Below are 23,869 nucleotides of genomic sequence, written 5' to 3'. Positions count from 1 at the left end.
TCCTCCTCCGCCGCCGCCGCCGGAGGTGCAACCGTCGCCTTCGCCGCCGGAGCTGACCGGTGCAGCCTGCACCGGAACGAGCCCGGGTGCGTCGTCGGCGCGCACAGGCAGTACCTGGCGCCGGCCGCCGGCACGCCGGCATCGTTCTTGGCCGGAGAAGAAGCGGACGAGTTCACGGCAGCCATGAGACTCTGGAGTGATCGATCGTGCAGTGAGGGATTTTGGTAATCAATGGCGGTGATCCATGTGAATGAATGTGATTTGAGTTGGTGTCGATGTAAAATATAAAGGCTGGGAATGTTTGTTGGTGTCGAGCTCAACTGCATCCTCGTTTGGAGACAGAAAAAAAGGTTAACAGAATGGGAGAGATCCTACAAAAAAGGCGTGCGTGATGTTTATCTGAATTGCATGGAAGGATAAGAAAGATGTCAAATTTCAATCAGGACAAAATTCGCTGTGTCAAGCGCGCTAAACCGCTTGTGCATGCTATCTTCGAGATTTGTGTGACTTGTTCAATAAAATCAAGATGCCCCCTTCTCGTGTTTCTTGTACTACCTGTGCCCGATTTTGGGTGTTCTGAACAATTCGTAAATAGTATTTCAGAAAGAAGAGAGATTTGTTTGGAGAAATACATATGTGCCAATGTTCATAGCGACGACTTGTTTGAAAAATGAGCGAATCAACCAAAAATAATTTGTGGGTAAAAACTTGTATATCTATGTTGTTTACAGTTTAAAGGCCAATGGCGCAAAATATGCTACGATAAAGAACTGTAAATTCAAGTTATCAGGCTAAAACTGTTGTGTTCCAAATGCATGAATTTTACATGAACACAGCTCAATTTTCGTTGGAAAACATAAACTTTCTTACACAGAAGACTAAAAATAGGTTTCTATCTGTACATCATTCTCGGGCTCTTCAAGAGCGCTCCTTCCTCCATGTGAGAGTGGTGCAGAGTGTACGGCGACGCCGCCGCCCTGAGCTCCATGGCGTCGCTCCTCCGCCGCCTCTCCCTCGAGTGCACCACCCACAGCACCACCGTCACCAGCACGGCGCCGGCGACGGCGAGCAGCCCCCGGTACACCTGCCCGCTGTACCTGCCGAGCCCGGGGCAGTGCTCGTCGCCGATGGCGCGGAACGCCCGGCGCACGAACGTGCAGTCGGCCATGTCGGCGAGCACCGGCCCGTAGCGGGACAGCCCGTCGCTCACGTTCGCCGCCGCCACCATCTGCGCGTACATAGCCGGCGTGAGGCGGCCCACGGTGGCGCACACCTCCGACGACGACGAGCCGGGGGACGCCACGGCGTGGGTGCGGCACACGCGCTCCGCCCACGCACGCGGCGCGGAGGCGAGGTCGACCTCGCCGGCGGCGCAGCCGCCGGGGGTGGCGGTGAGGTCAGCCGCGTAGGGGCTGCAGAGCAGCGGCACCGGCGGGCCGGACTGGTTGTAGTAGAGCGGCGCGGCCTGCGGCGGGAGGCCGTCGGCGTTGGAGACGTTGGCGATGACGCCGTTGAGCACGGCGACGAGCTGGTAGGTCACCTCCTTGCTCCGGGCCAGCGCGTCCGCCGCCGCCGCCGTGTCGACGCAGGGGAGGATGTCGTCCAGCGCCGTGCGCGCCTGCGGCTGCGGGTGCAGCAGCATCCACTCGCCCATGGCGGCGCAGGTGTCACCCACCACACTGAAACAAGGCGCTGGAACGTCAAGCGATTCTTTTGTTCACAAGCGGAGTATCATTTCAGCTACGAACGATGAACTTAAGAAATGGAATAAAACAACAAAAATATTTATAGGAATATATATACATATGATATTATATTAGTAGTTTCTATAATCACTTAAAATGAGGTTGCGGTGTTGGCAATGAATCTGTTACTCAAGCTACTGCCATGGTAAATTTTGTCAATTACCATTCTAATTATCTTAATATTAAGAAACAACCAAATCTTACCTATAAAATTAAATTAAGTTGATTATTTATATAGAAAAAAGACGTGCAACGCATTTTATGTAAAAATAACCGTAACAAAGCATAGGCATTCAGTAAATAAAAACTCATAATAAATCAAGATGACAATACCTTCAAAATTAAGTTTTAAAATTTTAAATTTTAGCTACGAGTAATAAATTAATAATCAAACGGTAGATGAGGTTGCCATGGCAGACAGCAATGATGAACACTTGACTTACTTGTGTAGTAAAAGGAATGTGCCACAGAGTAAAATGGTTGCTGTAACCAGAATCCATCCAACAAACACCAACCTGCATCCACAAAATATGTCTCAATAGCAACAAACTATTTTGGTAGCAAGGCCTCCTTTACAACAAAGGAAGTTGGAGGAAATTTACGAGAACTGGGTTATTTTCTTTAAATTCTTTTTTGTAAAATCAGCATTCAAAGTAGCCCTAAATATGCAACTTGGAAAACTTTAAAATTGGTTTGCAAACTGGCTGTGGTTTATGCTTACACATAGACGAGTGACTCCATTCCGCATATTGAAAACGCTGGGAGAAATAGGCAGAACCAAGTATAAGTCACGCAGAAAGATTAAGTACAAAAATGTTTTGTTATTTCAATTCAATTCTACGCAGAAGAAAGGAAATTGTTTTCTCACCGAGCCCAATAACAGCAAGGATTAGCATCGTAGCTGCAACAACAATCAAAATCTTCCTTCTGCAACATAATAACAAAAAAAATTAGAATTTTTTTACTGAAAGAAAACCTTGTTATGAACACCTTCTTTCTGCAACAGAATAAACCAGAAAAAGATAAAAAAAAGTTATGAACATCATTGAAGAAAAAATGTGTTGTGAACAACAATCAGAATTTTTATGAACATTATTGCAGAAAAAACTTGTAATGAACATGCATGATCTGAGTATTGATTACTGCTAGTTGTTTATTCTAAATAAATAAAGGGTCCGCCTAGTGATCAAATGTTGCCTAGTGATCAAATGTTTGAAAATTTTAATTCCATCAGTAAAAGCTGATTACGCCGTTGGATGATAATCTGAAGATATGCACGCAGATCAAAAATCTCATGCACACCCTTCCTCCCCACCAAGCCACCCATGCATTTTGCGCGTGTTTAACGGAAGAACAAAATATCAAAAGGTTTGATCAACAGTGAAAGTGTTAAATAAAGCTTTACGCACATTGTCTCCAGCGCGGCTCGGATCTTGGCGGCGTTGCTCGCCGTGCGCGCCGCGAGCTCGTCGGCGGCGGAGCTCACCTTGCGCACGACGCCGTCGATCCTCCCCTTGACGTTGGCCGGCAGCGACACCGGCCCCACGCCGACCGCCTTGGCCGACTCCATGGAGCTCGCGAATCCCCTCAGGCTGGCCACCGCGTCGCCGGACTGGCCCGCCACGTAGTCCACCGTCGCCGTCGTGCTGCCGTGGAACCGCCCCTGCCCGTCGTACAGGACGGCGCACCCGATACTGCAACAGTTGTGCGAGGCGGTCACTCAACGGCGCGCGGTGAGGGGGAGGAGGAGGGAAACCGGCGGTGGTGAGGTCGCCGGAGAAATCACGTACGCGGCGGCGGCGGTGAAGGCGAGGAGGAGGACGAGCGAGACCACCAGCGCCGTGCAGGAGTAGGAGCCGCCGCCGCCGCGGCCGGGGCAGCAGCAGAAGCAGCGGCCGGCGAGGAGCAGCGCAATGCCGAGCACGACGAACCAGATCCCGGCCGCCGCGAACACCGGCGCCGCCGTGAACCCAACCGACTGCGCACGACGACGAGCGTAATCAAATCAAGAACCGGCCATGGCCAAGAACGGATGCAACAAGAGGAGGAAGAAAAGAACTCACGGCCCAGTAGTGCTCGTCGCTGATGTTCCACCCGCCGGCGTAGAGCCTCAGCCCATCCAGAGGATCCTTCCGCCGCGTCCGCTCTCCGGCGAGCACGAACGTCGTCGTCGACGGCGCGCCCGTACCACCTGCCACCGCCGCCGCCGCCAATCACGTCAAAACACCACACCTTTCTGGCATAATTCAATCAAATCAAACTACACGAATCTTTACCTGCAGATGCATCAGCGGCGGCAGCGGCGGCGGCGGCGAGCAACGCTGCGAAGACGACGAGGGTGAGCAGGAGGAGAGGAGGAGTTGCACGAGACGCCGCCATGATCACGGCCATGATCACGGCATGGGGAGCGGCTGATCAAGTAGATGCTATCTGCGAAGTTCAAACGACGGCAGTGGAGGAGACGGCGAAGCTTTCGGCCATGAATTCGTCAAGATTTTTCGGTTGGTTGTTGGCTTCGAAATTTGGACACCAACAGTTCTTCTTCCTTCCTTCCTTCCTCTTGACTCTTGCGAATTTTAATTCCAGCTTGCATGCACCAGACGCCATGGTTAATTTACAGTTAATCGAATGAGTTGTATCTTACAATGTCCCATTAAAATTATGTTTTTTTACTATCTTCTTGTTTCATTTTGAAAAAGGTTCTAGAGTTAAACTTTGACCATCAATTCAATAAAAAAAATATGTGGCATTTTTAGTTTGAAACCGCACCAAAATATTTGTACTACCAAAATTTGAAAAATGTGAGGTTTGAATTTCTTTTGCCAAAATGTGCCCATGAGACCATATGCAAAGGTAATAAGATTTTTATAAGGTAACGTTTTAATAGGTGTGTTTGGTTTGCTAATAACCCTAGGAAAAATCCAATCGGCCTATATTTCAATAGCTGAAATCATTATACTTATTCTGTTTCACAATATAAGACTTTCTAGCCTTACCTAGATTCATATGGATATTAATGAATCTAGACATATATATAAATTATATGCATTCATCAATCGATAAATTTAAACAAGACAAAGAAGTCTTACAATATAAAACGGATGCGGTAGTTTTTATTCACTATAGATGTGTTTAGTATGATTTGCACTAATCATTGATCAAAATCTAACGAGACCTGGTGATGCATTTTGCCTACAAATACCGCAAGCTTTGAGCCATGTTCGCATGTACATATATAATATACAAATATACCATCAACTATATATATAAATGCAAAATAGTCATGTTCCATGTGCATGCTACCACGTTACAAACTTTGACAATGGTGGATTGACTTGGGTATATTTTTTCCTCAGTACTCTAGTACTACTAGAACATAACAAGACACGGGCTAGTGGGCTTTTAAAGTTTGAACAAGATGTTGGGCCAAATTGTTACATGCTAAGGTAGTGGGCTTTTAAAGTTTGAACCAGACATTGGCCTAATTGTTACTTACTGGGGTAGTGGGCTTTTAAAGTTTGAAGGGAAATGTGTATTCTGCCACCTCTTCGAGCTTAGGCTTGAACTCCATTTTAGAGCGAGTATAATAGCAGGCTATAAGCCAGCTAAATGCTAAGGTGGAAGAGAGAGATGAGAAGCGGGCTATAAGAACAAGTCCAATAGTATAGCCAACTATTAGCTCCAATTTATTTATAGTCAATCTAATAGCCAATTCATACAATAGTTACCTACAAAACATTAGTACATGGTCCCACATGTCATACACACACTGTGTCTTAGAGTCCGTGTGCAGCTGGCTACAAATTAGTAGCCCACATCTCTTCTCTCTTCTCTCTTATCTCTTTAAAATATGTTTATAGTTGGCTTATAGTCTGCTATTGTACCTGCTCTAAGCTCTGGCACAAGAATCAAGAAACTTTTTGTGAGATAGACAAGTGTGCCATGTATTAATTATAAATAGCTAACTATTATATGGGTGGTTGAGAGAATGCTACAAGGATTCTTATAGCCAACTTGTTGGCTATATTATTAGCCTTGCTCTTAGTGGGGCAAAGAGGAAGAGAAACTCCACAAACGCCGATATGGCAGTGGGGCAAATAAGGGAATGGGAAGGGTGCGATAACTATAAGGGAGAAGAAAGTGGGCGGTGGCGTGGAGCAACACCGTAGCTACTCTAGTTTTGTCAATGGTAAAGGGACTATGAACGGCACTGACTTAGGTTGCGTTCGTTGCCCCATATAAGTTAACTTATCTTCTCGTTTTTCACGTGGACGTTTCCTAAACTGTTAAACAGTGTATATTTTAAAAAAAATCTATAAAAAGTTATTTTTAAAAATTATATTAATTTATTTTATATTTTTTTAATAATTAATTAATCATGTATTAATCTATTACTACGTTTTTTTATATCGGGGTAAGTTAACCTACCCTCCCTCAAACAAACACGGTCTTAGAGGGGCTTGGCAGTTGGCGATGAGAGGCGCATTGTTAGGACGGCAGTGAGGGTGGCATGGTGTAGATGGTGCGGGAGCCGACTGTGAAATGTGAATGTTCTCTATTTGGATCTGGCCGCAACGAATAGTGTGTTGAGCACGGGAGCCAACGATGCAAGCAAAGATGCATTGAGCTCAAGCTCGAGTAGCGGAGGTCAGCAAGCCCCCAGATCACTTTCTTTCATCCCTGCAACCACGCCATTGGCCCCTCCCTAAGCCCCCCTCGCTTCATTGTGCCCAAGAAAGCCGATGCCCTACTATGGTGCGACTGGATATAACCATTCGAGATGGGTAACTACCAACTACTAGGCAGCGAAACTGGTGGCTACCGTTTCATATTATAAGACTTTCTGTTCTTGTCTAGATTAATATGTATAATAATAAATTTAGACATATATATACAAAATATATACATTGATACATGAGCGGATCTATATAAACTCAGAAAGTCTTATAATATGAAATGCAGGAAATAGTTGCACCGGACTACTGTTGCCACCGTACCGGAGCTCAGAGTCACCGTCCGATCTAACATGACAGGACGACACAACGAGGGGAGAAATTGGCGTCTTCGGTGATCTTTGGATGGAGAGGGGAGGAACTGGCGTCTTCAGCACCGCAGGTGAGGTGCCACTCCATTCCACCGGATATATGCCGTGGCCAATGTTCGTTGGCGGCGCTAATTAAGTTTGGTGATTGAGTTGGCCGGTTGGGCCAAAGATTTTTTTGTGTCGGTTTGGAGTGGGCCTCACGACGCACGCGCTCGTTGGGCCAAGCCCACACACAGACAGCACCACCGACCAACTAAAAAAAGAAAGAAAAATGTCTGTACACCCTCCAAGAAAATGTTCCACCGTGAACGATGAGTGTTAGGCATAAACTTTAGTAAATGGTTATACTAACTCTTGTTCCAAATATTTGACGATTTTGAACTAACTAATGTAAGAAGAAGAAGAAAAAGATAGAGCGAGTGGTACGTACGTTCACAACTGCTGCTCACTTAATATAAGGGTTTTGTCCCTAAATTTTATCCCAAAATTTAGAATTCCGAGACAACATTTTATTTCACCTTCTTAACTTTTGCACTATTTTATTTTACAACTACTCTATATGTACTAAAGTATACTAGCTATATAGGATGAGATTTGATCCATCCTAAAACTACTCTATATGAAGTATCAACTTTTATACTACTTTATTTCTAACTAAAGACTTTTGTACCACTATTTCTCTAACAAACACCTTTTATGACATAACTTGTACTTTTTTAATTCCATATTTTTTAGAAAAGAGTAACATGATCTATTATATTATGGGCGATTAAATCCTTGAACCCATTGTTGTTAAGGTTAACTGGGTGTGCCTGCAAAAAAACGTTAACACAATGCAAACTTTTTTAGAAGAGGAAGAGGGTGTAATATAAGGATCAGGATCTCTCTGCACTCAACTGCCTCATGCAGTCGTCGCTGATATGTGGGCCTGAGAGGCACTAGGCCCACATGTCAGCGACGGGTTTCTCTGAGTCGACTACAGAGGATCCAGTTCCGCAATATAAATGAACAATTCTAGGTTGCACTTGTAAACGGACAAAAGATCGAACTAATTGTTTTTTTCCTTACGCCATTTATAGGGGAATGTTTTATTTTTTTACGTTTCAAGAATATTATATAAGCAACTAGGAATTATTAATTGATGGTTCAAATAACCTATTCAATACATTATTTTATGTTACTGTTCACAGACAATACATAAAATAAACAAATTATATTGGAAACAATATAAATATAGTTTCATTCAAGTAAAACTCATATTATATCTCTAACACTTTGCAACATCATAAAAATACTGACATGACATTGTATTTCATGTAAATAAAGCTTTCATCAGGAAGGAATGACTTTGTCGCACAAGTGAGCTAATCAATCGTTGCATTCTCAAGTCCTCTCAATTATGCTTAAAATAAATTATATAATACAATATTTTATTTTATTTTATTTTATTGTTCATAGGCAACACATACAAGAAACAAACTAGCTAGGAGTACATTAGAAACAATATAAACCGAGTTTCATCTAAGTAAACTCATATTATATATATTCATTAATAATTTGCAACATAATAAAAACACTGACAAGATATTATATTTAAGGAAAATAAAACTTTCTTAATGGGATTGCCGCTAATCCATCGTTGCATTCTCTGAGTCCTCTCAATTATGCTTAAAAAGATACATTGCACAACAACGCTCGAGATTCGTGTACCAGCTCCAGATTTCAATAAAACACTGACCAGATCTCAATGCCCTGTAAATTGCAAAAAAGAGAGAAAAAAAACTACGAAAACTAAACGCCCATAGTGCAATTAACCCCTCGGCCAGCTCGGATCAGCTCTCGGACTCGCGGTCACAGGGAGGTCTACACCGGTGATCCGCCACAGGGAATCCCATCCAAACGCATCCCCCGACGCGCGTCACGTGAGGGCGCCTCCCCGCATTAACCTTGTGTCAGACGCGGCCCTCCCATCCCCACGTGACCGGCACCACCACCTCCCCCTGGCCCACCGCCCCGCCACGTGTGCGTGCCTTGGATTTTCTACGCAAAGGGTGTACGTGCACACGTGCGGCGCGCTGCACATGCATGCGTGCGACCACCGCGCAACGGTTCGGTTGTGGCGAAAGCTAAAAAAAGGAAGAAGAAAGGAAAAAATATATAATTTTTTTAAAAGGGTTGGAAGTTGGGATCTCGTGGACCATCGAAATTTTCTACTACCAGCTAATCCTGGCCGTCCATCAGCGACCAGATGATCAAGCTACATACACACACTGACACGCGGGGCCCCGAATAATGTGGGGCCCACTTGTCATAGGGTGAGGGTAGGTTGGATGCAGGTCTTGGGTGGCCATTGCAGCCCCGGTGGAGAGATTTGACCGGGGATTAAGGGCCGTAAGACCGACAAAGTGATGTGTTAGAACCATGAAAGATTACTGTGATTTTACTAAAATAATGGCATGATTAGTATAATATAATGAAGATGTCTAGTTGGGTGCAGTGTGAGTGACCCAACAAGCTAAAGCAGCTACTACTACTACTAGTGCTCCAGATGCATGATCATCAAACAATAGGGTGACCTACAAGGGGGCTACAGCTAGAAACAAGAGACAACAACATCCATTGCTTGCACATTACTCCTTGGGGGCTGATTAGCAGCTGGTCCTAATTTGCTTTGTAGACAGATTAACAACGTGATTTTTAGGTCAAATCCTAGGAGCTGGATGGCTAGAGAAATTAAAAGGGGTTGTAGGCTTTGGAGTTTTGCTATCACAAGAACCGGGTGTTGTTATTCCAATGGATTGATGATAGGTACATGCATGTATCCCATTCCCCCACAATTCATGCTAATCTCTCTCTTAAGAAAGTTCCAGATTTCTTTGCATTTTAGAAAGGAGATTCTTGATGTACCTTTCCTACTTAATGCATGAACCGACTGATGAGATAAACAGAGAGCATTGGCAACATATTGTGTACCTGATTCACATGTCATGATCTGATGCTTTATCTGACAATTTCTCCTCAAATCCTCTTTTCATCGGCATTCAACACCATCATTGTCCAGAGAAAGGATGTGATGAAACGATTGTCCCTGAATATTCAAAATTAAATCATACTGAACAAACTGAGAAAGAATTGTTTTGCTTTGTATGTTAAAGACCAGGTGAACATGGAAAGATTAACACCTTCATCTTTTCGCTTCTAATTATGCTTATAAGCCAAATTTAGATTTTCAACCTTAAATTTAGAGTTTATTTTGAAGGGTTTTCACCTTAGTTTATTTTTTAATATTAGTTTTTAGATTGCTAAGAATACATATATAAAAGTTTTATTTATAAATTAGTTTTCGTTTTCAAATATATCATTTATTTTTTTCATAAAAAAGCCAGACAACCATCCTATAAGAGAAAATGAATGAATGGTACATAAGTAATATCAAAAGGTGTCACAGATGAAAGTAGGAAAAGTTTGCTTTTGTTTTGCCATGATATATATCACTTAATATTCCATTTGATTTCCACTGTTGAAAGACCAGTCAGACATTTTAAGGTGAGCTGTCCATCAACTCACCCTTTCATGGACAATGGGCCAATCTCTGCAACGCAGTTCAGAATATTAAGATGCATCGTCAGATAAATCACATCAGTGACTCTGATCAATCGGTACAGTCCAGAAAAATGAACTCTATGCATGATGCACACCTGGGTCAGACCATTGCAGACCTCATCAAATCCACACCTGGAAGGCTACAAGTCAATCCAGATTACAGATGTTAGATTTAAGCAGTGTTTATCTATTGAAACCAGGAAATTGTACATGCATAAACACCAAAACAGAACTTCTTGTCCGTCTAGTGCAAAGGCAGTGACTAGGACATAAGGATTAGATGCACCATGTTAGAAAGTTTTTACAGCACAAGTACATAGCAGTTACCCCATGAAAAGTCTCTAATTCTACGGTTCAACCGTATTATCTCCACTGCATAACCATTCAAATTTGTATTCAAAACAAGAACTGTTGAAGAGTAAAACAGAATGTAGGTTCCCCAAAAAAATTTACAGAATGCATTACAGGTTTGAGTTTTTGTAGTTTACCATTTGAGATATAAAACTCAAGTAAAACAACAGCTAGCCTGTAGCAAACTCGATGGGGCAAAGCCCAAGGCAGTAATTTGTTAGTGGGAGACTGGCGATTTATATTGTATTCATGTGTTGCCCAAGAAAGGCCATCCTCTCCCCCACACATAAGCCTCCAAACAAGGAATCAAAGGGCTCCTTGGGCACTGCATTTTTTAAAGAGTGGTGAGCTCCATAGCCAAGACTAGAGATTGGAGCTTTGGTCATAAGTTAAAAAGTTGCACAAGAGATGGGAAACACTAGAAACAGCATCCACGTTCTCCTCACCTCCCCACCTCCCTTTCTACCCTTTATAATTTTTTTTATGTTCTTTGTTGGCTCACTATGTACAAGTCATGCATTGGTCCAATCTCCAAGAGATGCAGCAGATTTTAATGTTAAAACTTCAGACCATTCCACCAAAAATGAGCATTTGTGAACATTTCTTGTTTATTGCTGGCAAAGAGAGAGACAATATATGTTGTTGAGAAGTAATATCCCAAGTGACTGAAATTACCCACATAAACCATGTTTAACAAGTTTGATTGTGTATCATCTGTTTGCATGGTAGTCTGTCATAATTTCAAAAAAGAAGAGATAGTGGTAAACTAATAACTCAAATAGTAATTTACCATGTTATCAAAATTGCATATGAGAATTTATGATTGCTGTGAATCATATGTCTAAATGTGGTAAAATAATAACTCATTGATCACTAGACGATTCCTGAACAGTTCAGTGAAATGTAAAATTCTTTTGAAACTTCATGACTGTTTTGAGTTTTTTTTACGAGAAGGAAAAAACTATCTTCCCTTTGAAACCTGACAAAATCATCATAGATTAGTTGACTTTTCTTCGAGGGGGAAAAGGATACCTTTTGGCAGTACTTTTTTTGTAATCTCAGAGAATTTTTATTGGAGATTTTGAATCAACTCTGGCTTATTAAGATAAATGGTCCAATGGAAAACTAAATTTTGTAAAATGTATTTGTTTATCATAACATCACACCCCAGCACCTACAACGGCAATTCCGGAACATGTCCTTAATATGATGCACAAAGTTAACTACACATGGCTATCACTACTCTTCATAAAAGCAAGGTGCATTCCGTGATAGTGCCAGAGATTAAGGAGTCAAATGTCAAAAGGCCTAATGGTGCAAATATATAGCCCCCTGTCTATGGTTGAATCTTTAATCCTTCTTACCCCACTAAACACTCCCAGTTCTCATCCTTCATAATTTGTACGTATTCCCTTCCTTGGCTCCACCCTCTCCCAGCCAAAACCACACACAGCACCAAAGGACTTCACATCAACACACATGATCATGGTGAGGATTCCAAACTTGTTCATGCTTTTATGAAAATTCATCATTTGTTGATGAAAATTTACCTGAAATTCTGCAACATCAGCAGGCTACGTGGAAGCCAGCATGGTTAGAGGCCCTGAACACACAGAAGTTCTTCATAGCATGCTCTTTCCATGAGCATGCAAAGAAGAATGAGAAGAACATCTGTTGCCTTGATTGCTGCACCAGCATCTGTCCACACTGTGTGGCATCACACCGTGCACACAGGCTACTGCAGGTGCGGCGGTATGTCTACCATGACGTTGTCCGGCTGGAGGACCTTGAGAAGTTGATTGATTGCTCCAGTGTTCAGGTACACCAAATATGCATAGTGCATGCATGCAGGCTTGATGGTTGTGCAAGGGTTAATACGCATGCAACCTTACAATTCTATATCTACATGTATGCAGTCATACACAATTAACAGCTCAAAGGTTGTTTTCCTGAAGAAGAGACCACAGAACAGGCAATTTAAGGGATCAGGAAATATCTGTACCTCTTGTGATAGAAGCCTCCAAGAACCCTATTTCCACTGCTCTCTGGATTGCAAGGTGATTAGCTGGAATTGATTATTGTTATCCTAGTGTTTATAGGCAATTGAATTTTGGTGAGCATAATTATGGGTTTGTGATCTAGAAGGCACTTAGGAACAACTGTCTTGCCTTGTCTCTCATGTCATACACACATTGGTCCAGCTATCTATCTGAAGAAACCGATCACAGATTAAGCAAGAACTAGAAAGACAACAATGGAAAAAAAACATATCAGCAGCTTTATACCAATTACCAAAAGGAAAATGCTTCACACGCAACAATTATGTATCATATACATATTGCAAGTGATCTTAGCCTTGATAATTTCTCATGTCCTTAATCTATAACAAATTCCTTCAATCTGGATTGTTCAATTCAAATGTAGTAAGCATGTATTCTGAACTTGTAATATGTAAAATATATGCCTCAAAAGAGTTACAGTAAGCTCAATTGTGTTTAATGACAACCATTAAACACTATTTGAGTTTACTGTAACTCTTTTGAGGCATATATATGAAAATTATTTGACACTATGCATCCTTTTCAGGTGGAGTATATATTACGGCAGAAGAAAGACCTGTCAGCATACTTGCGTCCATGCAAGATCTTGCAGCTTGGGCCAGATTTCTTCATTCCTCATGATGCTGATGATGAGACAACGCACTCAACACTTGTTGATGTTGATGAGCCCATGGGATCATCAGACTCCGAGAATTTGAGTGCACCATGCCCAAATTTTGTCCGAAAGAAGCGGAGTGGACCATATATCTGTGCTCGATCTGCAAACCGAGTTTCTGATGATGACATGGCAACGAACATGAGCAGAAGAAAAGGTGTTCCTCATAGATCACCTTTGTGCTGATAAAAGATCAAGAATTAAATAGTTTTCCCTTTTATTATTTTCTTTCAGTTCTTTATCTCTTGGACAAATCTGGTGCGCTAGTGACAGAATTTTGTCTCCATGGAACCTTGTGATTTCAATGTACATCACCAGAGGCAATTGTACTCAAATTCTTCAAGTAGATGCACCAGTTTATATATATGTACGCCCTAAAATAGTTCATATTATTCCCCTTTTTTCCTAGTACGTTATGTTACTGCTATTTCTCAGGAAGCGAAATGCACAGCACGCATTCCGGGTGTGCTATTAGTTAAGTTTAACAGCAAAATATGATAGTGACGCCATAATGTTAAATTACCTTGAATGTGAGAGGGTGCCCTTTTAGTTAATGAATTGTATACAACCATGGTCGGTAATCAATACGCAGATTTGGATATCAGCAAGAGAAACCTAATAAGTTCATCCTAAGAGTGTCAATCTGGACCGAATAGTATTTTGAGACTGAAAACTGCTTCTGGCAATAAAGAAGTAATATCCTGCCAGAATACATTTTTATGTAATCACAGTATCAGTCACACCTGGAATATCCTGTAGAGTTCTAGATAAATTTTGGTGATTCAAGTTTTTCCCCCTCTCAGGCTTATATCTAGCAAATTAATCAAATTTTCATGTAATGATAAAAGCATGTGCTGTTTAAATATTCTTCTATGTTTAGTCTCCTACAAAACCAATGAAAAATCAGTACCATGGCTATAAAGAATGTTTTAAACTCTTGTATGAAATGCAAAAGATCCAAATTAAAAATGTGAGATAGATGCTAACAATGGCAGCCTACAAAAACTCCAGATACATTCTTATTGTAAAATATGTTAAGCTCTAGAAGCTATTTATGTTTCTATAAGACATAGTTCTGTTTAACTCAACGTAGGTGCAATTCTGAAAGAGCAACTGACAGAAAAACAGCTTTCTCCTACCAAACACAAGGTCGCAAAACTCTTGGTTTTACCTTGTATTGTGTTGCCATTGCATGCCTACAACAAATCTTAAAAGAATGTACAAATTTCTTGAAACTGTAATAGTCTCCATGAAATCAATCATAACAGAGCAAGACAACTCTATGCTTCTTGTTTGATTACATTTTGCTTCGCAGGGAAGGGTTAGGAGCACAAAGTTAAAATAAACTTCAAATCATTGGAAGTTGAGCAATTCTAGTTTTAACTAGTGAAGCCCTCAGCAATGCTTACTCAGATCATCTCGAGATCAGAACGCAAGAATAATATTTTTTCCATGCACCTCGTGATATGATTCGGCGCATATAGCTGGAAAGCTCGGGAAGTGCACTCGTGCGCGTCATCGACTAAATATTATAGCCATATTAGATAATATAATGTCTACTTAAACAGTGAAATCTTTGTCATCCTCCGATGATGATGATTATAAAAAAGGATTGGTCTAGTTACAGGTACTTGGCTTCTCTCTCCTTGACTTTGACTGGATTTTCTGTAAGCAGTTTAACTGCTGTAATTTCTTAGTATGTCTACAGTCTACTGCGTTGTCCTTGACATAGTGAAGATACATGCATCATCCAGTTTAATGGCCTATCTCTAATTCATGCAAATTGGAAGGGTTAAAACTCAAAGGTAAAGAAACAATTGGTGAATGGGGTAACATGCAAGTTACAGAAGACCAAGTTCAGAACTTCAGATGGACTTGTCAAATATCATGTAAATAGTTAAATATGCCTGTGGACCCAGATATAGATTTAGATTAGTATTATTTTGTGAAGGACAAATACTTAGGTGACTGTTGATCATGTCATGGCTGGCATGGAAGTTAACCTAAGTTGGCTAAACCATTATGTCCCATTAAATGGGCTCTGTGTTCTTGTCCAGGTCATGTTAAAATAGCATAACTGTGTTAAGTATGCATAGCCATGTTTCAGCAAAGTCAGGTACATGCAGTAAGGTAATAATCTGATGTAAAAGGGAAAGGCAGAACCGTAGTAATACACCAAGGAAATGGAAGTCTTAAGAAGAACAAACCTCAATATATTCATAATTTATTGCAGAAAACTAGCCATCATCCACTTAATATTACAAAAGGTGTAAATATTTGGAGACAATAAAGAGAAGCCAGGAAATTTGGATGGAGAAAAACTGCTGCGTTTAAGGTTCAAATCTTCAAGGATAAAACATGAAAATGTTCCACAAACACCATAGTCGTACCTATAACTATTAATGTAACAGAATTGTGGTTCTAACAAGGTTCAGGGCACAAAAAAAACTATTATATTTTTGGTGAATCATCATTGCAAATGTATCAAGTGAGAACTCAATTCTAAGACAGCACAAGTTTGGACTTTCGATATCATCTGATTTAGTGGACCTTCAATAAGTATGTATTGAGATGTCTAAGAGAGAATATGGTAGGCGTGGAAGACTAAAAAATGTAAGGTGAAAAGTTGTCCTTTCTCTTAGCAGGGAAACTTCTCTATCAGTTCTCCTCAGATTGTGAGTCCATAATCTCTTATTTTGGATGAATTCTCACGTGATAAACCGTAAATCGTTCAATGTCTAGAGTCTATGTGTTAACCCGGACATTTTTATATTTTATAAAAACCTCATAAGCTGGAATCTCCAGACATTCAAGTCTTAGCTAGTTTCTGGCCTACAACTATATCTTTTCGCTTCTGCTTATGTTTATATGTTAAAATTTGAATTTTCAATTTTAAATTTAGAGTAGATTTTGGAGTTTTTTCATCGTAATTTATTTTTCAGCATTGTCTTTTAGATCACTAAGAACATTATAAAATTTTTATTCACAAAATATTTTTCATTTGCATATATACCATTTGGCTTTTTCCCCGCATAAGTCAAACAATCGCCCGCTATGCTCTTCAACTTCCCCTATAGTTCCAATAAAATAGGAATAGTGCATTAGCACTCTCCTCCCTGAAAGTTCCCAATATCAATTGAGAATTTATCCAAGAAGAAAACAGCATTATAGTCATGTAACTCCTTTCAAGTCCTTGAACACTCTCCACCATTGACAGAAAATCTACGCATAGGGCTTCTGAATCCAAATTCCAAAAGGCCAAAACTAGTCACTGTACCCTTTGATAGAACGTTCCAGCATCATCAGCTACCATATCCGGGTGACAATTCACAATAGGTGAAATCAACCACATGAATTACTGAAGGACAGCCATGCTAATCACCTCAAAAAGTCAACCAAATTAAGAAATGTCACCGTTTTATGTTTTGGGGGATGCTCAGTCAATACAGTACAATCACCAAATAGTAAAGGATGAGTTGAAACCTGATTTGTGAAGATCTCCAGATATGTTGACTGAAGACATGGTAGGTGGTAGGTGCACAATTGAGCTGACATATTCTGAATAATATAACAAGGTTGGTAAATTATTTTCCTCTATTGACTAGCCATGAATCGCACCAGATCTGGCATTAACTAAATTTCTCGTCTGATTTGCTATTTCCAGGTACTGATTAAGATCGACATTCATTACCAATTAGTTTGCTATTCCCAGATTGTATGAAGCAGGACCTGGAAAAATTGTAGTAACAATAGGTCAGGAAGCTGGCAACCACATTTACAAGATAGGAATGACCCCAGAAAGCTGACTGGTTCAGATATTGATAGGTGTGCTTAGATAGGGTTCTCTTTTGGAGCTATGCTAGTTCCAATCAAATTTCTCTAGTTTCAGCAATTTACAAGAATACTAACCATGTTAATTATTCCAGATGATCTAGACTAATTCAAGGAGATATGGAATTGTTAATTGTTTAATCTGTAAACACATCATGTCCAAAGTATATTTAAAGAACATAAATTTTAGGAACTTGCTAGGCATTCCAAGGTGCACCAGATACTATATTAAACACAGGAAATCATCAAGCCTCCACTATTTTCTGACAGAGTATCATCATAATATGGCAGCGGTCAGCAGATGGAGAAGGCAGCATCGATATTCTGGTTTGAGAATAGTCTTATGAATGTCCTAAACACCACCAGCAGGTACTGATAAGTAGAGATATATGAAATCCTTGTGGGAAGCGTTTCTACATTCTTATTTTTCCAAGCTACTGGTATTTCTTCAGACCAATTCATTTTTTTACTTCCATTTTTGTAGGTAGATTTCCGCAGACAAACTTTATCATGTTGCAGGAGAATATTTATATATATGTTATGCAAATATTGCTCAAAAACATTATAATCACTTCAGGATAGAGTTTTACTGTGAATGTATAAAACTGAATGGAGTTTGTGGTCATAGCTTTGGTACATGCATATCAGAGAATGATTGATAGCAGTGCAAGATGAGAACATATCTTCGTCTATAAGACTGTAGGTGCAGATGATCTACCTGGTTGATTAATCTGCAAGATTAATTACACTAAATAAGAATAGTAGACACTAGACCAGCACAAAAATAGCATGAGAGACCTGCCTCAGCTTCTCAGGGACCACAATGCTTGAATGGGGGGTGCATTTACTCATCAACTATTTCCTGCACTTTGAATACTGAACTTAGAACTACGAATTACTAACCTGGAACATGCATGAAGTCAATGGTTCAAGCAGCTTTTTCGCCAAAGTCCGCACATGCCAAATGACACACAAAATCCAACTTAGAGGTAGAGGTCTAAGCCCAATTGCACAGCCCATAATTGCATATAGATGATTCACGGTATGATGGTAAGCAGAAGACACAGACACATGATGTTTGAGACAGGTTCCTGTAAATTTATACAACAAAACTATGAGTACTCAGAGAGACGGACAAATCATATTCATTGTTCAAGTTAAATCCACATGGAAGATGAAACATAGGGCATTTACAGTATGAAGTCATTGCTACGCGTGATACTAAAACCTATCATCCGAAAAACCCTATCATGTCTCGGTGTTGTTCACCTTAACAAAGCATCAAAATTCCAGCACTGAAGATGCGCCTACGAAACCTACCACCGTATCAAGCCCTCACCACCCGCAAGAACGACGGTGTCTTGGACTGTTGGGCATTTGCCCTGGATCCCGGCGCAACATTGCGTCGAACACCTGGCGGGCGAGACCAGTCTTCCAGCGAGTACGCTCTCTCTCCACTCCCTATCTCCACACCGTGGTCTCCCTCCTATCAACCCGCGGAGAGGATCGCGCGCGCCTAACCGGAGGGGAAGGCTGATGCGGCTGGGATCGCCGGCGGCGGACGCGTCGGCCGCCGGGGGAGCCTCTACACCACCGGGGAAATCACTCGCGGTCGCTTCCTACTCCGCTTCAGTGGCACTGACAGGTGGGTCCCACCAGTCAGTGAAGATATTATAAAACAACGCCGGACTCTGCTCGAGGAAGCAACAATAATCTCAGCGAAAGAGATTGATCTCTTTTCGCCATCGACTTCTGCTTCTCTCGCCGCCGGCGGCCATGGCGATCGCCGGCGAAACCAAATCCCTAGCCCCTTCCGCCTCTTCCGCATCGTCCAACGTCGCGCTGGATTCCGTGCCCTTCTCCTCCGGGAACCCACTCATCGAGGAGGCCCGCGGCGTCGTCGTCCTCCACCCCGACCCACCCGCCGCCGCCTCGTCCTCGTCCGTTCTCCCGGTATGGCTATACCCCTCCGATGGTCCTCGTAACCACCTGCCGATTTGGTTTTTGTGGTCTCTCTCAAGCCTCGCTCTCTCGCGCATGTCTGTAGGTAGGGCGGAAGCCGCGGGTGTGCGTGCCGGCCGTGCCGAACCACCTGACCTACGCCGACTTCTGCCACTTCTGCGCATTCTTCCTCGAGCACATGCTCGAGATGCGCATCGTCAGGTACCCATCACTTGATCGCCGCTTGTTGGTGGCTTGATTCATTGGGTCTCGATTCTTATCTCAGTTGATGAACTTCCCACTCAAAATTGTGATCAATTATGCCGAATCATGTGATTCATTGGACCTCAACATTGGCCAACTAGCTTGATGTGCACGAATGGTTCTGATTTGAGTGATAATGTGAATTGGAGTGTTAGTTAATTGGTGGTTATGTCGTAGGATTGATGGGGTGGAGGACCAGTACAGTGTTCTTATAAAGTTCGACAGCCAGAGTTCCACGGATGACTTCTACAAGCACTTTAATGGGAAGCCGTTCACATCACTGGAGGTGCTGGTTTGCTGATTCTTCGGAGTACTTCGATTTTTCTGCTGCTCTGATTAATTGTGTGCTGTGGTGATTGATTTGGGGCTGATGTGCTGCAGGGTAATGTTTGTCATGTTCGTTTTGTGGAAGACGTCCACTATACACAATTGATTGAGCACGCACATAGCTCAGCTACAAGCTCAGCAGAGCAACCGACCTGCCCAGTGTGTCTTGGTATGTGGAGGTGTTTCAAGTTACTCTAGAAAGTTTACTGCATTCAGTTTGTTAATGTAAAGAATTAATATCTGAGCAGTTTTCAGTATCGTATTAAAGTTAAAGTCAAAGATGTTCACCCACCTGCATTTTAAAATTATTATTACTCCCTCTACAGTCTAGTTACAAGTGCATATATGTGTATCTGTCTCGTGGAAATTACTTCCGTATGTTATAAGTCTATCAGGTTTCATAAATGTATTACAATAGATATTGGTAGTTGAATTTCCTATTAAGATTTAGGAAAAGCTCCACTTTTGGTCCCTCAACTCTTGAAACCAACCATGTTACGTCCCTTGACCTAAACTGGGTTGGTTTTCGATGACGTGATGTCACGTGGCATCCTAGTTAGCAATTTAAAAAATATACAAGATTAGGGAGAAAAAGATAAATAGAAAGCAAGATTGACTTGTAGGTTGTAGCATTTTCTTTATTTAAACTCTTTGTTTTTCTTTACTATTGATTAGTACCTTGATGTCATCACTCTTCACCCACATGGACTCTATGTAGGTGCCACAGCATCGAAAACCACTCAAATTTAATTCCTAGGACAAATATGGACGTTTTTGGGAGTTCAGGGACCAAAGTTGGCTTAATTCCTAGGACAAATATGGATGTTTTTGAGAGTTCAGGGACCAAAGTTGGACTAAAGCCATATTTGAGGGACCAAAAGTGGACGTTTTCCAAAGAATTATGCCGATGCCCAAAACATGCACATCCAACCAGAATTAGTTTCTATATTTATTTTCTATATTTATTTATACCATTTACCTGGTACTATTGTCAATAGAACGACTTGACCAAGATCCTGGAGGCATTCTGACGACAATATGCAACCATTCTTTCCACTGTTCGTGCATGTCAAAATGGACAGACTCTTCGTGCCCAGTAAGATTTTAAGACATTTACTTCTGTATGTTTTAAAATTTATATTAGTTTACTAGCTGCACCATCATACTGTTGTAACGACATATGATAGAAACTTTTGCTGTCACAAAGTTTCTGACATCTTAAATTTATGGCAATCAACCACTTTATTTTTGAAAATAATACTTAATAGGCGATTGATTGTCATTTTATTTCTTTATTTTTGCTGTTTGTAGAAAATACTAGGCTCTTCCCCCCCCCCCCCCCCCTCTCACTTAAACAAGCCTATTTGCGTTCACATTGGAGTATTGTGCAGGTTTGCAGGTACTGTCAACAACAACCAGAGAAATCCACGTGTTCGATTTGTGGAACATTAGAAAATCTTTGGATCTGTGTAATCTGTGGCCATGTTGGATGTGGAAGGTATTTCATGTTAACTGTGGATGATTTTGATTTTACTAAATAATAGGTTGTTGGATTCATTGGGGATTAACATTCACATAGGTACAAAGGTGGTCATGCTATTGAACACTGGAAAGAAACACAGCATTGTTATTCACTTGAATTAGAAACACAGAAGGTTTGGGATTATGCTGGAGACAACTATGTGCATCGTCTGATCCAATCGAAAACAGACGGGAATCTGGTTGAGTACAATCTCTATGGTGATCATTCAGCAAATGGTATGTGCTCGACATGCAGTGGTGATGCTGGGATCGGTGAAGCTCTGCTCAACAGTAAAGTGGAAGATGTAATGTATTGAGTAAATAAATTTTGTAGAAATCACTAGCTATACCATCGTAGTACATTTTGTTTCTTCCGTCTTTTAAAACTAAGCACTTTCCCTTCTTTTAGATTGTTGAAGAGTACAATGATCTCGTGACGTCTCAGCTTGAAAAACAAAGAAATGTGAGTTAACATTGTTCATGCATTGTTTTGTTTATCCAGTTAATGTTTATTATCAGCCAAGGTAACATTTATATCACCTCTTGCTGGTCTCTATGTTTTGAAGATTTCTTGGTATCAGATCATTATCACATAGTATTTTCTCATGTATGTTTTGGTTTTAGTGCTAATGTACTTCCTCGTTTGGTGCTAATGTAGTACTATGAGTCACTCCTGCTAGAAGTCAAAGAGGATACCCAGAAACAAATTGTTGCGGCTACTGAGAAAGCGATGGGCACAAAAGTACAAAAGTTACAAGCAAAGCTTGATAAGTGCATGGAAGAGACAAAGTTTCTTAACGATGTAAGCTCTCGACTGTTTGTTGAGAGTAAATCTGGAACTGGAGTTAAAATATTATTACTATGTTCAGATTACTTTGTGACTAGCATACTCATAATTAATTTGATGTTTTATAGATTCATGAAAGCCTTGTAGAAAATATGGAGATGTGGAGAGAGAGGATTCAAAAAGCAAAAGAAAGGTATTTTGTCTGATAGCTTTCAAATTATTATAGGAACAACTTATGAATCGGTTTTTTTTTTTGATGCAATTCATAGCTTAGTAGAATAAGCTTGTGTTTTCATTGCCTCCCATATGTTATAATGAGCGCCCAAAGTGAATATTTGGTCATTTCGTAATTCCCTTGAAGTTGTTGAAGATGGACTGAAATAGCTCTAGTTAAGAATTTTAAGTAGTCTCAATTTATATTTTTCTATTTTCCTCATTGTCAAGATCGGTTTGATTTTATAATAGGGAACAAGCTGCCATTAGATTGAAGGATAAAAAGATTGCGAAGCTGGAGGAGGAGGTTAGTATATTAAAGTGGATTTTGTTTTAAGTAAGCTATACTTTATATTTTCTTTATATTGCATGCCTTCATCACGGATATGCAACTGATATTCATATTAGCAAGTTAGCGACTCAAAAGCTCCAGCATGTAGAGTTGTTTCTCGGTAACTATTGCATTGTACCTCATGGTCACAAGGTATATTTTGTGTGCTAATAGACCTTCCCTGACATCTCCAAGCAAAAAATAACTGCCTTGGACATTTGGCCCAGCCATAAGGGAGAAACATGGATCTGTTGTTATTTTGTGTTTATGATTGCGATCTTTTGTATCCTGTTCACAACATGCATACTTTTGTTGTCTTGAAGGCTTACTGATCTGTAGTCTTCTTTTGACAGCTAAGAGGTTTGATAGCCCATTTTGAGTGCCAAAATACTGTGACAGAAGCTTCAAACTCTATCTCAAGCGATATGAAACTGGAGGACAACTCTTCCCATACAATCTGAATCATCTGCAGGTAGCAGCAGAAGTAGCCCAATTTGTAGCGATTTTTTGATTGGCTGGCTGGGGATTGGAGATGAAGCAGTCGAGAAAAAAGATGGAGCCTCCGTATTACTTGCATTTTTACACTTTTACCGTATAGAGCAAAGGAATCTCAAAAGGACGTTTGACAAATTATTTATTGTTTCATTTCTGTAATTATGTTGGTTTTTTCGCTTTCTCTTTCTCTCACCTCATGTACGCTGTCATTCTCTGTCTAAAATGCACATAACCATCTATACAGTACACTAGGAACGGGCATTTGTTTTTTTTTGGGTTTAATCAGAATTTGGTTTCTGTAAAAATGTCAACAGAAATGCTCGTTAGAAAAATAATAACCGCCCTGGTAAGAGCATCTCCAACGATGTGCCAAACAAGCTTCCAAAACAATTTTTTTTTGGTTTTGCATTGAAAACAGAGCTCCAACAGATCACCTATGTAGGTCCTAAAATATCCGTAGTCCCAATCAAAGTCTAAAAGCTGTCTAAATCTGAGAACGCGATCCGCCCTCCCAATCTCATCGGCGGCAAAGCGATCATGCCCGAAGAGTTCTGTGACGCCTTTTTTTCCTCGTGGCCACGCGCCATCTCATACAACGGCGCCGGCAGGCGTGCCCCCTTCGCCGAAGGTCGTCGCCGGAGCCGCCCGCTCCGCCGAATCTCGTCGCTGGCGCCGCCTCCTCCAGCGCCGTCGTTTGCTCC

General features: G+C 41.2%; 3 protein-coding genes and 1 long non-coding RNA gene across 5 annotated transcripts; 2 read left to right on the top strand and 2 right to left on the bottom strand.

Moving 5' to 3' along the window:
* Positions 1–706: 706 nt before the first annotated feature.
* On the bottom strand, positions 707–10,581 carry LOC102704951. The gene is made up of 11 exons (XM_040520344.1): positions 10,488–10,581; positions 10,357–10,381; positions 9,763–9,877; positions 4,022–4,331; positions 3,809–3,936; positions 3,536–3,723; positions 3,155–3,439; positions 2,614–2,672; positions 2,467–2,503; positions 2,189–2,260; positions 707–1,679 (listed from the first exon to the last, which is right to left on the bottom strand). The coding sequence occupies exons 4-11, from the start codon at positions 4,134–4,136 to the stop codon at positions 893–895; spliced, it is 1,671 nt and encodes a 556-aa protein (XP_040376278.1). The 5' UTR covers positions 4,137–4,331; positions 9,763–9,877; positions 10,357–10,381; positions 10,488–10,581; the 3' UTR covers positions 707–892.
* Positions 10,582–12,222: 1,641 nt separating this feature from the next.
* Positions 12,223–13,827, top strand: LOC102704676 (protein RGF1 INDUCIBLE TRANSCRIPTION FACTOR 1). The gene is made up of 4 exons (XM_040520351.1): positions 12,223–12,231; positions 12,317–12,562; positions 12,660–12,800; positions 13,330–13,827. The coding sequence occupies exons 1-4, from the start codon at positions 12,223–12,225 to the stop codon at positions 13,642–13,644; spliced, it is 711 nt and encodes a 236-aa protein (XP_040376285.1). The 3' UTR covers positions 13,645–13,827.
* A 2,663-nt stretch (positions 13,828–16,490) lies between these two features.
* On the bottom strand, positions 16,491–18,899 carry LOC107303567. 2 transcript variants are annotated; one of them, XR_001549519.2, is made up of 4 exons: positions 18,610–18,899; positions 18,193–18,380; positions 18,008–18,020; positions 16,491–17,187 (listed from the first exon to the last, which is right to left on the bottom strand). It is a non-coding gene; the product is annotated as an uncharacterized LOC107303567 (long non-coding RNA). The 2 variants fall into 2 exon arrangements; XR_001549518.2 differs by lacking the exon at positions 18,008–18,020.
* Positions 18,900–18,977: 78 nt separating this feature from the next.
* On the top strand, positions 18,978–23,230 carry LOC107303706 (BRAP2 RING ZnF UBP domain-containing protein 2). The gene is made up of 12 exons (XM_015834049.2): positions 18,978–19,242; positions 19,337–19,452; positions 19,672–19,780; positions 19,876–19,990; positions 20,820–20,917; positions 21,213–21,319; positions 21,401–21,647; positions 21,752–21,805; positions 22,001–22,144; positions 22,258–22,322; positions 22,595–22,649; positions 23,027–23,230. Exons 1-12 carry the CDS (start codon positions 19,066–19,068, stop codon positions 23,132–23,134), a joined length of 1,395 nt encoding a protein of 464 aa, XP_015689535.1. The 5' UTR covers positions 18,978–19,065; the 3' UTR covers positions 23,135–23,230.
* Positions 23,231–23,869: the final 639 nt, after the last annotated feature.

This window comes from Oryza brachyantha, chromosome 2 (genome assembly GCF_000231095.2).
Source record: "Oryza brachyantha chromosome 2, ObraRS2, whole genome shotgun sequence".
Lineage (NCBI taxonomy): Eukaryota > Viridiplantae > Streptophyta > Magnoliopsida > Poales > Poaceae > Oryza > Oryza brachyantha.
Note: the sequence above shows the minus strand (reverse complement) of the source record. Positions and strands in the feature narration are given on the sequence as shown.